Here is a 16,445-nt window from a genome sequence, read left to right as displayed (position 1 = left end):
TGTCTGGATGCGAAGTTTTGGCATTTTGCATTCAGGCGTGTTGCAAACAGGTCTATTGTCGGTGTTCCCCACCTTTGGAATAGCCTCTGCGTTTCCTGTCCATTGAGCTCCCACTCGTGGGATGCCGATGTCTGTCTGCTGAGCCAGCCTGCCTCCACATTCTCCTTCCCTGGTAGGTGTATTGCCAGCAGGTCAATCTTGAGTGGGATGGCCCATCTCCAAATCTCCTGTGCCAGAGTGGAAAGGGGGAATGATTGTGTCCCTCCCTGCTTGTTGATATAGAACATGGTAGTAGTATTGTCCGTCTGTATCAACACTTTCTGGTTGTATAGCTGCTTCTGGAAGGCCTTCAGGGCTAGCAGGACAGTCTTCAATTCCAGGTAATTGATGTGTCTGACCACATCTGCCGGAGTCCACAGACCCCTCACCCTGAGTTTGTTCATGTGTGCTCCCCATCCTATTTGTGATGCGTCCGTGGTGATGGTCACAGTTGGGTTTGGTGGTATCAAGGTCTTTCCTGTAGTTAAGTTCTCCCTGTTCCACCATGCTATCTCCTCCTACACTGCGTGCGTAACAACCACTAGATCCTCCCAACTCCCGCTTGCTTGTGACCACCATTGCTGTTGCAGCCATTCTTGGAATGGTCTCATGTGAAGCCGTACATTGGGGACTAGGTGGATGCATGACGCCATCATCCCCATGATCTTGCTCACTGTCAAAACTCGCCCCTTCTGGTAGAGACGCGTCTCGTTCAGCAGGGCCAGTGTTCTTCTGTCGCTGGGCATGACCGTTCCGTCTATGGTGATGATCTTCGCCCCCAGGAAGATCCTCACCTGTTCTGGTTCCATCGATGACTTCCCCCAGTGTATCTAGAACCCCAGGTTCGTTAGTGTTCTTGTCACCCGTTCTGCGTGCTCCTCTCACTTGTCGCGAGTGCTTGCTTTGATTAGCCAGTCGTCTAGGTTAGGATACACAGGAATCCCTTCCCTTCGTAGGTATGCTGCTACTGCTGCAAGGCATTTTGTGAAAACCCTTGGGGCGGACTTTAGACCGAATGCCAGGGATGTAAACTGATAATGATCCTGGTTGATGTTGAACCTTAACAGGTTTTTGTGTCGTCTGTTCATTGGGATGTGCAGGTAGGCGTCTTTGAGATCCACGGTGGACATGAAGTCTCCGCCTCGCAATTGGGGTAGCACTTCTTGTAGTGATGTCATTTTGAATTTTTGCGTCTTTATGAATTTGTTTAGGAATCTTAGGTCCAGGATGGTTCTTAGTGATTCGTCCACCTTTGGTACCAGGAAGTAGTTTGAGTACACTCCCTTGTTCCTTTCTCTGCATGGCACTGGTTCTATGGCTCTCTTTTTCAGTAGTTGAAGTGTCTCCTCCCTGAGTTGAGCGAGCTCTTGACCCGAGCGCTGTCTTCTCTTTGGTTTCTTGTTTGGAGGCCTTTTCTCTAACTCTATGCAGTATCCGTGCTGTATGACGTTAAGAACCCATTTGTCTGAGGTTATTTGTTGCCATTGTTGCAGGTAGAGGCCCAGTCTTCTGCCTACCGGTGTTGCATGTTCGTAGGCGCTTGTTTTGTGTAACCCCCTTGGTGTTCTTACATTGCGCTTCACCCTTCGGGGTATGCTGGGGGTGAGCGTCTTTTTGCGTGTGTAGTCACTTAGATGAGGGTTGGTCTCCCCCTCTCCTCCTTTGGCCACATCCGTTTCCCCTCCCGCGAAAGGACTGGCCTCGAGGCTGGTATTGCCAGTTCTGCTTCTGCTGTCCCTGTCACCCTGCTGCACTTGCTGGAATGCCTGGTGCGACGTACACTGCTGGATTCCTCCCCTTCCGTAGAGTCTCCGATTTGGGGTGCCTCTTCGCATCCCTCTGAATTGCAGGGCCCCCATGGATCTTGCCGTCTCATTTTCCTTTTTCAGTTGGGTGTGCTTCTCGTCCACAGTTTCCCCGAACAGCGTTCCACCGTTTAAAGGGGTGTTCAGTATGTTATTCTGGACTTCCTGCTTGAATCCAGAAATTCTGAGCCAAGCCTGTTTCCTTTCAGTGATCCCCTATGGCCATCAGTCTGCTCGAAGTTTCCGCCCCGTCCAATGCAGTCTTGATGCATGAGTTGGCGATATTCTTCCCTTCCTCCACTAGATGGGAAGCCCTTTGACGGTACTCTTCTGGGAGATGCTGGACTAGTTCCCCCATCTCATCCCAATGCTGGTACTGGTGTCTGTTCAGTAGCGCGTTTGAGTTTGCCATGCGCCAGTGCATTGTGGCGTTTCTTTCTACCTTCCTTCCAGTGAGGTCCATCCTTCTGCTCTCCTTATCAGGAGGTGGGCCCGAGGTCGCCGGCACATTGGCTCTTCTCCTGGCTGTGGAAGCAATGATGGAGTCGGCAGTGACTGATCCCTTGATGTAAGGAGGATCCTGCGAGGAGTGCTTGTACTTCTTTTCCGTTCTGGGTGTGATGGACCAGTATGTTCCTTAAACGCCTCCTTCCCTTGGTTCATCACGCTTTGGAGCATGGGGAGGAACTGGCTCCTCGTCTGGATGGGGAGCAGAGATTCCAGTAGAAAGTCTGCTTTCGGCTTCTCCTCGTCCAATTTCACACCAAAGGCTGCTGCAGCACTCTTGACGACCATGTTGTAAGCCCCGATGTCGTCTGGCGGCGAAGGCCTCGAAGGATACGAGTCCATGGGCTCTTCGGGGTTTTCGGTGTCGATGTCCTGCCATTCCAGCTCCTGAGTCGTCGACGGCGCCGAGCCGTAGAACGACTGCTGATCCTCTTCATCATCTTCTCCCTCATAGTAGGGGCCTTCTTCCTCCTCTTCAGGACCTCTCGACTGCTCTTCGGCGTCGAAATCTCCCTGTTCCTCTATCTCAACGACATCCGTCGACGGGACCGTTGGGATTTTGAATTGTTTCATTCTTTCGTCGAACTCCTTCTTCCTCTGAAGGATGCTCTCCATCTCCGCCTCGAGCCTTCTCTTTTTCTTTTCCATGCTTGAGATGTGCTCGGCGTCGACCGCAGGTCTCTTCGACAGAGCATGCTTCGATGCGGCCTTGTCTTTCGTCGCCGAACGTCCCACCTCGTGGGTCTGTTTCGACGAACTCTGTCTCTCGGCGGTCTTCGGCACCTGGGAGTCCTTCTCGAAGGATCCGCTCGGCCTTTTGTCCTTTGAACCACTGGCGGACGTCGAAATTTTCGGCGCCGGTGTTTCCTTCGAGGACTTTGACTCATTTTTTCGAGAGTCACCTTCCGATTTTGGGGGCCCTTTTGGTGGTTTTGTACTCGACGTGTCTCTTACCTCGTCAGGCGTTTTCTTATCGGTCTCTGCGACCGTGAAGACATCAGGTCCCTCGGCGATGTTGTCTTCATCGTCGGTGGAGAGGCCCAGATCGTACAGTGACGGGGCCTTACCCTTGCCTTCCATGCTGAAGTTGGCTCTCCTCTGACGTTCTCTCACCCGGAGAGTCTTCGGCGCGAAAGCGGAACAGGCGTTGCAGTCCTTGCTCTCGTGGTCGAACGGCAGGCAAAGGTTGCAGACCGGATGTTGGTCCTTCTGCGCGTACTTGTGGTGGCAGTTAGGGCAGAACTTAAATGGTGTCTTGTCCATTGCGCTCAGAGCCTCTGAGTGCGCATTTTCCTATGGGCGTCGAAGAGTTTCGAGGATCCCCTCCTTCGTCGTCCCGGCTGTAATACCTTTCTCTCTGTAGTCTTCTAAAAGTTCTCCTTCGATGAAACTCGCGCATTCTCCTTCTTCCTTCGTCTAAAACTCTGGAGCTTCTCGATGATGATCCAGACAGAACGGCGGAAAAAAGAATCTGAAGATGGCGCCCCAAAGGTGGGGTCCGCAGGAAGCACTTCGACGCCCACCTGGGCTACAAAAAAAATAAAAAATAAAGAAACACTACGAATCCGGACCCAACCACCAGATCGCGGAATAATGCACAGCATAGTGAATCCAGAAAGATTCACGCTGCAAAACTACCATTTATGTTTCTGCTTCTCGCACTGAGAGAAAGCAGAAGTGCCTGGTTGGGGGTAGGCGGTCCTGCTCGAGGGCAGGGGGGGAGTGACTTGACCAATGTAGTGCATACTGACTGTTTGGTTGGCTCTGGGGCCGACCAAACAGTCAGTATGCACAACAGTGGCAAGCCACTTCCCCCCCTGCCCTCGAGCAGGACCGCCCACTCTCCCTTTTTCTCTATGTAGGCTGCTGCATGCTGTAGCCTACATAGAGAAAATGGCCATTGCAGCGTTGTGAGGAGGCTGCCTGTCATGATGACGAGTAGAGCTGCAGCCAGAATTCAAAAACGCAGGCCCAGACGGCGGGAAGTTGAGGTGGCTCAGGACAGTAAGTTTTTAAATATATATATATTTTTTTAATTAAACCCCTCCTGCCACCCCCCCACGACGATCCCATTTCCACCCCCACCCCATCCCCACTGCCCGTCATGCCGGCTGCAATTACGGGGGACCCTTTGCTTTCCGAGGCCCTTTCCTCACAGCCTAACGTCTCTCCCATTCCCTCTCTATCTTACTCTCTTTCTGTTCCTGAAGTCTCTCCAGCTCGTCATCATTTTCCACATCATCTTGTGACACGGGCTGGCACACAGCGCAGAGGAAGGGCGATCTGTGCCAGTGCAAAGTGTACCGAAGTGCGGCTGCTTCAGCAAGAAGCACCCACTGAGGTGCAGATCTCGGACAGCGCAGAGCAGACCTCATTCTTGTAGCGCTTCGACAGCGACGCTACCTCGTAACCGGTTAAATGCGCACTGCCACCTGTGGCCTTGGATAACAGGTGCGCATTACAAGCCAGGGCAATGGCTCCTGTCTGTCGGAGGCTGCTTTCAGGCACTGTGCACAATATAATTGCAACAGGCTTCTGATAGCACTATCATAGCAGAGATGTCACTCACGGACTGCCTGCATGCGCAGTGTGCACGAAAATATAAAATCACAGGCCTTGGATAGGAGTCTATTTGCAGGTGCAGTGAACAAAATCATTACACTTGAGCGGCAGAGGTCACCCCGCCCCACCACCACCTCCTCGCCCTCCTCACAAGATCTGCTCGATAATGCTGAAGACAGGGTTGAGGAGGAGGGCGAAGGCTCCTTCCACAGGCGCTGGAAAGAAAGTGAAGAAAAAAACCTGAACTGCGACATCTAGTCATGCTTGGGCATTAGAAACATGGCATGTCTGTGAAATACCTGAACTTGTGTTCATGTATGCTTGGTGTGCTGTTGCTCTTTGAGAATACCTCTATGCTGCTCCATCAGCAGTTGTTAGTTTTGTACTTTATTTCTAGCACTTGGACAATCATTTCTCCAGCCGCTGCTGTCCATGTGGCATCCTTGTGCACTTCGAGCAACCAAAGTCGTGGCCAGTGCAACTAAGGCGATGTTCACGTGGATAAACGGAATCCTGCCAGTCGGTTGGTGCATCAGTATATGTAGAATAAACTCATTAAAAGTGTCCCCAATACAGCCAATTGGGTTCTAGGTTTTCAGAGTATGCATGACGGTCAGTTTGCGTCAGCACATGCTTTGAAAGGAGAGTTATCCGGCATTATGATGTCATAGGATTGTGTGGATTTGTGAGTAGAGTTATGGAGAAAGTAAATAGAACATTGTGATGTCAGGATGAGAGAAAACCAGACAGGTCATTGCAATGTCAGATGGTCATGGAACAGAACATTGGGATGCCAGGGTTAGAGCAAATGGCAAGGGGCATTGTGATGTTAGAGGGTGGAGAGTCATGTGATGCGACGAGAACATTGTGCTGTCCAAGCGTGATGGGTCATGACAAGACAGGGCATTGTAATGTCAGAGGGTGACAGGTTATGGATGTAAACAAAGCATTGTGATGTCAGGGCTATAGGAAACGAGACAGGGCATTCTGAATGGGTCATGGAACAGAACATTGTGGAGTCGAAGTTTTAGTAAACGAGACACAGCATTGTGATATCAGAGGGTTATGGTCATGTGAACAGAAAAATGGGATGCCAGGGTTATAGCAATGACAAAGGGCATTGTGTTGTTACAGTATGGTGAGTTGTGATGTGAAGAGAACATTGTGATGTCCAAGGATGGTGGGTCATGGAACAGAACATTGTGGTGTCAAGGTTATACATAACAAGACACATATTGTGATGTCAGAGGGTTAGGGGTCATGTGAACATAAAATTGTGTTTTTGGGGTTATGGGAAACAAGACAATGCCTTGTGATGTCAGAGGGTTAGGGCACCCTGGTTTAGATGGTGTACTGTGGCTCAATTTATCAATCTTGTTTAGGAATGAGCATTGTGTTTATTCTGCAATAAAGATTTTGCTAAATCTTTAATTTTCTAAGTGCAGTGTGTGCCTGTGGTCTTTGTGTGTTTGCATGTGTGTGTGTATGTGTGTGAGAGAGAGTGTGGCGAGAGAAAAATTATATTTTTTCAGTGATATGTATGCTCCATCACTGTAGGGGTTCTGGTGACAAAGTATACAAAGACAGCTTTTTGTATTTGTTATACTGTACGTTTATTACAGGTGCTATGAGCTTTAATAACGTACGTGTCTTCCGCAGAATAATGTTTATTGAAAACAGTATATGAAACACTGGACAGTGCGGTTTGGTTGCAATTAGTAACAATATCAACATGTTCAGTTATGTTAGTCACAAGGTGGAGTTTTTCTGAATACTTTGAGACACCCATCTGTAGAAGATGGAGCATTGCTGGAAGGCCTTTGTCACTGAGCACTTGAAATGTCGTTCTTATGGGGGCAGTAAAACCACGGAAGACAGGATGCCTGGTCTGACGGCGTCATTGTGTAGGTCAGGCGCAGCACTCTGTTCAGCCACTCATTGGAATTAACATTGACGAGGTGAAAGTGGACATTTGCAAATTAGTCAAGAGGGGTTTATGAGACTTCAAATTTGCTTGAAAATGCACCATTTGTGCACTCTTTTCAACATTTTCTCGGGGGGTTGTTCAGGCTCGCTCGCTACATTCGCTCGCTACAGTGCAGTATGACAATCATTTTACGCCACACCAGTTTCAAATGTCACCAGCCGCCACTGCAAGAAGGACAAAGGCCTGCGCCCCATCTTGGACCTCAGGGACGTCAACCGATTCCTCCGGAAGGAGAAGTTCAAAATGTTGACCTTAGCTCAGGTCCTGTCTGTCCTAGACCATGGACACGTAATGAACAAGAAAAAATCCCACTGCCTGAAAGAACTTTTTTGAAAGTGCTATGCGTCATGGATACAATACAAAAGACAGCAAGGTCACATAGTCCCTTAAAAAGTAGCTCCAATTTCGATGTGGATATCATCGCTTTGGTACTGGGCTGAACTTGGACGTCTTTATTGACAGACCGCCTTTCATTTAAATAACTGTCTAGCTTCCCCCTTCATTATGTCTCGGGACATTATCTATTTTATCTAACTACTGGATATCCCCGGATTCTAGTTGTGTTTGACTGAATGTACATGAACTCAGGCGCTCCTCCCGCTGTTCACCCTGCCATCCAATCATACTGCGTGCTGGACAAGGTGAGACCCACCAATTTAGGACGGACCCCGAAACGCGCGTTGGCGCTGGAGCTTTCTTGCTTTTATGCCTCCCCCAAGACTATTTTGTTGTGGCACCTATTGAAACTTCAAGATCAATTTTGTTAACAACTTGACCTCACCTAATGAAAAGATGCGATAATACAGTGATTGCATGTTACCTCAATCAAACCACATAGCTGCAGCTTGTGTGCCAACTTGGATCCCCCTTTGCCCTGAGCTTATCCATAGAAGCTTTGCTCCCTAAACCTTGTGGCCTGTCCAAGAGCAGCCACCAACCGACAGCCCCCAAGCCCGATGAGCTAACACTTGGTGTGGGAGACGAGCTGAAGCACAACTCTCAGTCCATGCCATCTTGCAGAGGAGGGGGGGGGGGCCTTGGGCTGCCAACCACATTAAGGCTTATGCCTCCATCCCACTGAAGGGTGGCATAATAGGGGGTGTACCCACCCCAGGGAAGGGACACATTGGTCCCAACCTTTTTACCTACCTCAAACACTCCTAAATCTCGTATTTAGGGGCAAACCTGAACCTTGCTTCCTCAGACAAGAACCTGCAAGAATAAAAGAAGAAGAAAGACCGAACAGCCGTGCCAAAGCTAACAAGAGGAGGATGCCCACTGACTTGGCCCCAGCCCTATGGGCCTGTCCCCACCTCGAACATGCTCCAGGGAAATCCTGGAGGTCCTGCAGCCAGCAACCTCGACAAACCCGGAGGACCTGCCTGCCTTCAATCCCAAAGACTCTGTCTCCCGTGAACACCAGATGTATTCAAACAGACTAAAAGCATTGCATTATCAGTATAACACTACTGTAATCAAATCAAAGTACATTTACAATTGCAATCCAAACAGTGTTACAAACTGTATTTTTACTGCAAATTACTTATCACTTACCTGTGCCAGGCTTGCTTGGTTCTAGAAAATAAAATAAGTAAAAGAATATTTATATACAAAACCAGATGGTCTGAAGTTCAGTCTTTGAGTGTGTGAAGTCATTTGCAGAATGAGTCTGTACAACAAATGCTTAACACTGCCCTCTGATAAAGCCTTACTGTTCGACCACTCTACTACAATTAGAGAGTGAGGTGCTATCTGCTTTACCTCTGCCCACCTTTTGGTTTCCACTCATCTCTGTGCACAGTATACCTCACTTCGGTATAGAATATACAGAGCCAGCGTGTTTAATTTTGCAGCTCCTCTCACCAGGACCTCCTGGAACGTAGTGGGATCATCCACTGGGGAAACAAGTGGCTGGGGAGAGTTGGACAGCGTTGGAGAGTATCTGCATGCACTGGAATAGTAGGTTGAATGGTGTCTTGACCTTTGTACATGAACTGGACCCAGACCTAGACGGATGATGATGGCGTCTAGAGAATCGTCGAGACGAAGAGCACCGGGACCTGTGGCAATGTCTGAAGTGGTGCAAATGATGGCAAGATCTAGAAAGCGATTGTCGTTTGGAAACTCTAGGCCTTGGACAAGGGGCTTCCACAAATTCTGGATCAGGAACTGGCGCAAGTGGAAATGGTGCGGCGGTGGTGGTGGTGGTGGAGGAGATGAAGGTGAAGGATTAGGAGAATCTGGCAGCACTATGGGAGAAGATGGAGAGTGCACTTTAGAGTATTAAGAGTCTGAAGATGATTAAATGAGTCTCTGCTTGGAATTCCTTGATTTTTCGGCATGCCTAGATGGTCTTGACGTGGACACACTCCTCGACATCAAACTCGTGTGTCTCGACAGTGTAGTCATCATCAACACTGACCTATCCACTCTCAACGTCGACCTTCGCCTCTTCTTAGACATCTACCCAGCTCTCGATGGAGACCAAGTTGGATTTGTACCTTCCATCTACATTGATCTGGAATGACAGCGTTTTTGAGCCGTGCTTCTCTTTTTGGATCTTCCACGCCAGAGTCCTCCGAGGTAGGTGGAAGAGCCCTGGTAGGTGACTGGCTCTCTCCTTGCTTTCCTAAATGTCCCACATTCGGACTACACATGCGGCCTGTGTCACTTTTCTCTGCCATGGAGGTAAATTTTCTCCTTTTCCCTCAGGGTACGCCTGGAGAACTTCCAGCAGTGTTTGGGATTTGCAGACATTATGAGGGTCTGATCTGGCCACCTTTCTCCCACAGGCAGGACACTTGTCAAATAAAGATGGCATTTTATGAAACTAAATACCACAAATTCCTGTCAGAAAAAGACAAAAAATTCAAGGGACAGTTGAAAACAGTCGACTCAAACAGTTGTCACAAAAATTCATGTGAGAAAAAGCCAAAAAAGCTGAGCTCAGCGATCCAAAAACCTGTTACCAAGAGCCTAAAAAAATGAACTGAAGCAACTGCCACCTGCTGGGCCTGATGGGATACTGGTGGTCTCTGGGCTTTTGGAGGAACAGAAGCTGTTTTACACCAACATAATGGCAGCCTATAGGGCTACACTGTCCTTCCATCTTGCTACGCTTACAAAAAAGGTTTTAAGAAAGCGATGCATGCTTTCTACGGAGGTATTTGGCTTTAAATAAACATATACATGGGTTTTCTTAGCCTTTTTAAAGTACAATCTGAAGAATTTGGCAATTATTGCTTTCCTTATAGGCTGTACAATGTTTCTACAGGCCTTCATGTAGAAAGCCGAACATCTACACTTAAGACATACGATAAAAAAAAAGTGCTCTGGGATCCCCACACGTGGGCCAGACTATTTAGTGCTTATAACTATCAATGGCAATCCCCTGAGAGAGAATTGATACTTTCACTTCTGCAAAAGGCAAATTTAGTTCTTAAACCTCCGCCATTGTCTGAACAACTGTAGTAAAGAATGAAAGTCCATCCGAAGCCGAGACAGACGAGTAGGAAATGTCTTCTTCTGGTGAAGCACGAACAAAAGGGTGGAAGGGTGACTTCGCTGGTTTCAACTTTGCATTAGGCATCAAAGCCTGTGTCCGTATGCCATCAGGAGACATCCAGGTCACAGCCACCAGAATCACCAAGCATCCCAGAGGGTAGCAAGCCATCCTGAAAAGAATCATCTTCACCAGCCAGAAGGCCACAACATACCGAAAATGTCACTCATCATTTTAGCTGAAAACCAGCACTAAGGAACAGCAAGCAGACTGCAAGACCACTTCCCGAAAGAAAACTTCTAATTCCTAAGGTTACATGGAAGATGGCTTCCCCAGCGAGAAAGCCTTTGCGAACCGTTCTGTGGGCCTAAGCAAAAAAATAACTTTGCCTCCAGAAAGACTCACGTGCCAAGACTGTGCGGACAACTTGGTTGCAACATGTCTGCAAAGCTCATGCCAGAAGCTTTGACATATCTGATCTAGTCAGTGTTGAAATACGAGTAATTGGTCTGTGAGACAGCCTGAAAGCTTTACACAAAATCTGTGACGCAAAGAAAAACAGGATATCATGCCACTAAGATGACACAAAGACTCGCTAGTTCCTGTCTAGAGGCTAACTTGCAGTTAGCGCTGCATGGCAGAGCTAGGGAGTCACTGCTGGGAAAATATTTTTCAGCCCATACTCAAGCATAGAAAAAGATATTCACAAGGTGAGGAATTTGCATGAACATGTATGCTTCAGAACATGGACCTAAAAAATACTGCATGGTGTAGAAGTCAAGGTAAAGCTGGAGAATCTGTAGGGTATAGGTCAAGGACAAGCAAAGACATGGCTAGATCTAACTCTCATAGCAATTTTAAGCAAAGGAGACCGGCCCATACCCTTCCACGAGGTCTGAAAAATTGTCTGGCACCCGATGCTCAGCAGCAATGGCCTTGTCATCTGGCCGTCCAACCTTCTCCAGAAAGCACAGTGCTGGATCTGCACACATAGTGTTGTACTTCTCATACCCTGGAAAAGATAAATTAAAGATCATAATGGTAAACATGGAACTTATTACAATTCTAAGCAAAAGACCCTGAAAGGGACTCATGTACAGCCAGTTGAGTTAACTTGTAGACAACCTTCACTGTGGTGCAATGAGTCTATCGTCATGCACATCCTTTGTTCAATTTATGAGGAACTCTCATATAAAACACACAACACCAACAAACCAACTGAAACAATAACCTGTGGGTAAGGAAGAATAATGTTACTTACCCAGTAAGCATCTATTCTTGGCATGTAGAGCTGTAGATTCACATGCTTTGCATACTTCTGCCATCTAGTGTTGGGTACGGATGTTTGCAAGTTGTTTTTTCTTTGAAGAAGTCTTTCCAGACATAGGGGTGTGGTGACTCCTCCTTTCAGGGATAGTGAGCATTCTTGGTGGTGGTGTTTGACGTGGGCTTGCAGAGGGTGAGACCTATCCAGCCGCATTGTCTTTTCAAGATTTCTTCATGAGCAGGGATTTGGGAAATCCTAGGAGTAGGAAACTGGAATTTTGTTGCAGTTGTCACCGCATTAGAACTACTAGGTCCTGGTTTTCGACTGATTGTACACTGAAGCCTGCTAACTTCCTTAAAGCAAAGTAACTGTTCAATTGTATACCAATTGAGAAAGACATGATCCTATTGTTGGTTCTTCTCAATGACGATCCAGACCCAACGGCGGAAAAAAGAATCTGAAGATGGCGCCCCAAAGGTGGGACTTACGCAGGAAGCACGACGACGTCACGAGAGGTGCACCAAATGGTGGGACGTCGACGCCCACCTGGGCTACAAAAAAACTAAAGAAAGACTACGAATCCGGACCCAACCACCAGATCGCGGAATAATGCACAGCATAGTGAATCCAGAAAGATTCACGCTGCAAAATGTCATCAACCGGTGACACCCTCGGCGGTGGGGAATCCAACAGAGTCTGCAAATATCTTCCTGCACTAGAGGACTCTGTGTCCCTAGTATACCTGGAACGTGACCCCTCGGGACGATGACGACGGCGTGATCTGGTTGAAGACCGGTGCTGGCTACGAGAGCGATCTCTCGGCCGGGATCGAGATCTTGGCCTTCTTAGCACTGCCGGGACAACTGGCACAGGTGGAGCAGCCAGCGGCCGAGGAAGTGGCGGGGGGTGGTGGTGGTGGTGGTGGTGGTGGAGGCGGAGGCGTCGGCAGACGTGGAGGAGGAGGCGGCATCCTAGGTCGCAGCAGCGACTAACAAGGAGCCACAAGCCGAGCGGATTCCAGTGACCTGGATGGTGAATAGGTCCTGGAGTACTCAGAGTCCGAAGTATTAATCACCCTCCTCCGCTTGCGAGCAGGCCTCGAAGAGGAAGCTCTGGAAACAGTGCCCCTGGACGGTGAACGTCGACGACGTCTTGACCTTGAACTCCTAGACGTGGAGCTGCTGACCACAGAGGGTGAGAGGCTTCTCGACGATGAGCTCCTTCTCGACGTCTACTTTCTCCTCAATGTCGACAGTCTTCGCGACGTCGATTTTCCTCTCGACGTCGACTTTCTCCTCAACGGCGTTTATGTTCTTGTCGACTGCTACCTGCGCGTCGACGGTGTCGCCTCGGCAGCGAGCGCCGATGTCTCCTGGACTCAGATCGACGCAGATGATGTGTCGACGTCGTCTGTGAAGTCCTCGACGCCGACCTCGTCCGAGGTCTCAACATCCTTTCCCTAGACGTTGATATTCGACGTCGTTTGGACCCAGAGCCCTGGGTCGACGGTGAGCATATGTTCGTCATACCTGACCTCGACGTCGACATTGTCGTCTTCGACGTCGACTGGGACCTGCGTCGTTTGAGCCTTCTTTCGACTGGGGAGCCCACCAGAGGCCGACGCATGGGTTGTGGAAGAGGAAAGGCTCTCTCCATGCCCAGATGTCCCACCTGCAGCCTGTTGTCTTCTCTGCTCCACGCCTTGAAGACGAATCTTCTCCCTGTCACGCAGGGTCCTCCTGGAGAAAGACTTGCAGATGACACAGGAGTCAGGAACATGAGATGAAGGAAGACAGAGTATACAAACCCTGTGAGAGTCCGATTTGGCCTTCTTCCTGCCACATTCTGGGCACTTGTCAAATAAAGATGGCACTTTGACAAGAAAAAAGTGGCTAAACTGCCCCAAAAAGACAGCAAAAGGAAGGTAAAGGCCTCAGACGTCGAGTGAAACACTCAAATTAACAAAAAAGCTCAAATATTTGAAGATATACCACTAAAGGTAGAGCTCAATGTTCCAGGGTCCTGCTAGCAGGAGCCGGAAAAAAGAACTGACAGTAACTAGCCTTTGGCTGTGCATCATGGGATACCGAGGGTCTCTGGTTCCTTAAAGGAACGGTATCCTTTTACAGACACATAATGGCAGCCTATGGGGGCTTGTCTGTCCAACCCTTCCTCTCTGTCGTGACAAAGGATTTTTGTGAAGGGGAGTTTCTCTGTGTGTGAAACTTAGCAAAATGTTTAAAATTCAGTATTATCTGGCTATCCTTTTTCACTTCAGGATAAAGTACTGGCCAGAGTAGCCTTGTTTATTTCAGGCTGCATTATTTGTCTTTATTTTCTCTTAAGTGTCTATGCAGGATTGCAGAAGAGGACAACTTAACAGACTATTTTGATTGCTCTGGGGTCAACGCACATGGGCGGGACTATTCACATGATTATGACTATACACAGAGATCCCCTACTACAGAAGTTTTATACAAAACGTCTAAGTTTTCAGTGTAGCCATTATGGTGCTGTGGAGTTTGTAATGACAAGCTCCCCAGCACCATATACTCTTAATGGCAGCACTGCACTTACAATGTCCAAGAATGGGCTTAGACACTGCAGGGGTACAGGGCTCATGCACACGTACCCTCACCACTGGCATAGGGCACCCGGCTAGAGGGATGACTGATCTATGCCAGGGTAGTGGGTTGAAGGCATGGCACACAGGGATGTGTGCCATGTTGACACTTCACTTTGTTCTGCACCAAAACTCGCAACCTGCAAAAAATAAAAAAGGGTGTGTGTGTGTGTGTGTGTGTGACACTATACTTGTGGGGACTTGGGTGTGATAACACACTCACGCTGTGGGGACTTGATTGCACTGTGGGGACCTGAACTCAGGTCCCCACTAGGCAATGTCCTTGAAATGATAAGAAAATGGCTCCAGGAACATCTCTGTCAATTTTTACAACTTTTTAAACAAGCATTGGCATAGCCAATAGGTCTCGCCTTTGGGACCTTATAAGTGTTTAGCCATGCAACAGTTGTATAACTAAATACTTATAAGGTCCCAAAAGCGAGACCTATTGGCTATGCCAAGCGGCCGCGAAAGTGAAAGTAATCGTGGTCAAGCGTGTCGCGCGCGCACATGCACTGTAGCTCCAGGCTGGCCTGGTAGCACTTTTTGGAGCCCTCTCAATAAGTCTCGCCAGACCAGCACATGCGCTGGGTCAGGCGAGACCTAAAAATTGTCTTGTGGGGACCTGTGTTTCAAAAAGTGTGTTTATATTTTTGCTCAGCTCTGCCCCTATAGACAGGCGGCGGTACTGCAGTCTTAAACACTGCATTTAAACACACTTTGTTCACCAGGAACACAAGTTAGCAGCAGAAAGCAAAGATGTTGCAAAGGCAAAGCTGCAAAACCCCGTGTTAAAAAATATTTTTCATGCAAAGTACCATTTTCCCCATTAAATAAAGTAAAGCTTTATTTACATGCAAATTTTGAATTTGAACTATTTGAGTTTAAAAATTGTTAGTGGTCTTATAAACATTGCTAAAAGCAATTTGGGTACGTTTTGAATCCCAGATTACGTCACTATTGCAGTTTGATCCTTATCTGCAATTAAGTAATGATGGTGCATTAAAACATGATACAATATAAAGTGACCTGATCGTGTTTTGCAAATTTAATTACATATTATGCACTTCAGAAAAAGCTCTTAAGGTGATGGCTAGATGAGTGAATGCCTAGAGTTGCATTGTGCTAACAGCTACGCTCTCTCAGATGCCGAACTGCAGTAATGTTATGCCCGCAACATGGGGAATTTTAATTTTAACAGAAAAAGCATGTTCTTAGAACATTAGCAACATTCTTTGAAAATATATTCAAATATTGCCATAAGATGAAATTACATTTAAATCCTTTGAATTGCTTAATATCCAAACAGTTCCCAATTCTTTACAAATTAAAGCAGCTTCATTCCCAAAGATGGGTGAAGAACAGTCATATAACAAGCATTGGCAAAAACAACAGGTATCACCTACGAGAGAGCTACTGGCTTTGACAGTTTTGTTGCCCTGTTGTACAGCAGCATGCCTGCTCTACTGCATGGATGAAATTAAAATAAAATTTTGTTAAAAGCACTATGATGCAGCCAAAACAGACCACATCATGACTTATTTTTATTGCTGGCAGGAGGGTGGGGGCGTGCGAGGGGTCAACACTATCAACGGAGAGGGTGGGGAAAAGAAAAATCACTGTAGCTGCCACTACTGATCACATTATATAAAGAAGTTGTCAGAGCCTTCTTGGCCTTACTCAATTATAAAATGCAGACTCTGATATATATCAACCTTAGAGAAGTAGGTGCAGAGACACAGGGTCCTGGTTAACCCTAATTAGTGGCTAACCAGGGGAGGTGGATAGGAGACCAAATCCCTATCTTGCATTAGGGCTCACAGTGCCCTTACTACTGCATTGGCACCCACACGTATTACAATTTGGACTTCGTGCTTCAGCTAAGGTGCAAAGTTCTGCTGTAAAATGGGCCACCTCATGTTGGTGTCCACTTCAATTTTCCCTTCCTGTGTATTTAAATATAGTTTGCCTTCCTAGACCACACTAGTTTAACTACAGCATACTGCAGTAGCATGGGCTGTGCTCAACCACCTGCCTTATGAGTGAGGAGGTCTTCAAGCCAGAAGTGTAGAGAGGATGTGGCGTTATGCTAGAGCTGCAAACTTGGAACTCAACTCTTGACATTGGCTTGACATCCTGTGATTCTGGTCATA

At 47.7% G+C, this 16,445-nt stretch overlaps 1 protein-coding gene across 7 annotated transcripts in view; it reads right to left on the bottom strand.

Moving 5' to 3' along the window:
• Positions 1-16,445, bottom strand: part of LOC146871232 (ATP-dependent chromatin remodeler CHD8-like) — a 2,388,691-nt gene that overhangs the window by 1,100,816 nt on the left and 1,271,430 nt on the right. For all 7 annotated transcript variants that reach the window (XM_085650618.1, XM_085650635.1, XM_085650640.1 and 4 more), the window contains exon 26: positions 11,285-11,414. In XM_085650618.1, coding sequence (XP_085506744.1) covers positions 11,285-11,414 — 130 coding nt within the window. The remainder of the gene's footprint in view (positions 1-11,284; positions 11,415-16,445) is intronic.

The sequence above is a fragment of the Triturus cristatus genome, chromosome 1_1, assembly GCF_964204655.1.
Source record: "Triturus cristatus chromosome 1_1, aTriCri1.1, whole genome shotgun sequence".
Lineage (NCBI taxonomy): Eukaryota > Metazoa > Chordata > Amphibia > Caudata > Salamandridae > Triturus > Triturus cristatus.
The sequence above is the reverse complement of the archived record's forward strand: the minus strand, read 5'-3'. Positions and strand labels throughout refer to the sequence as shown.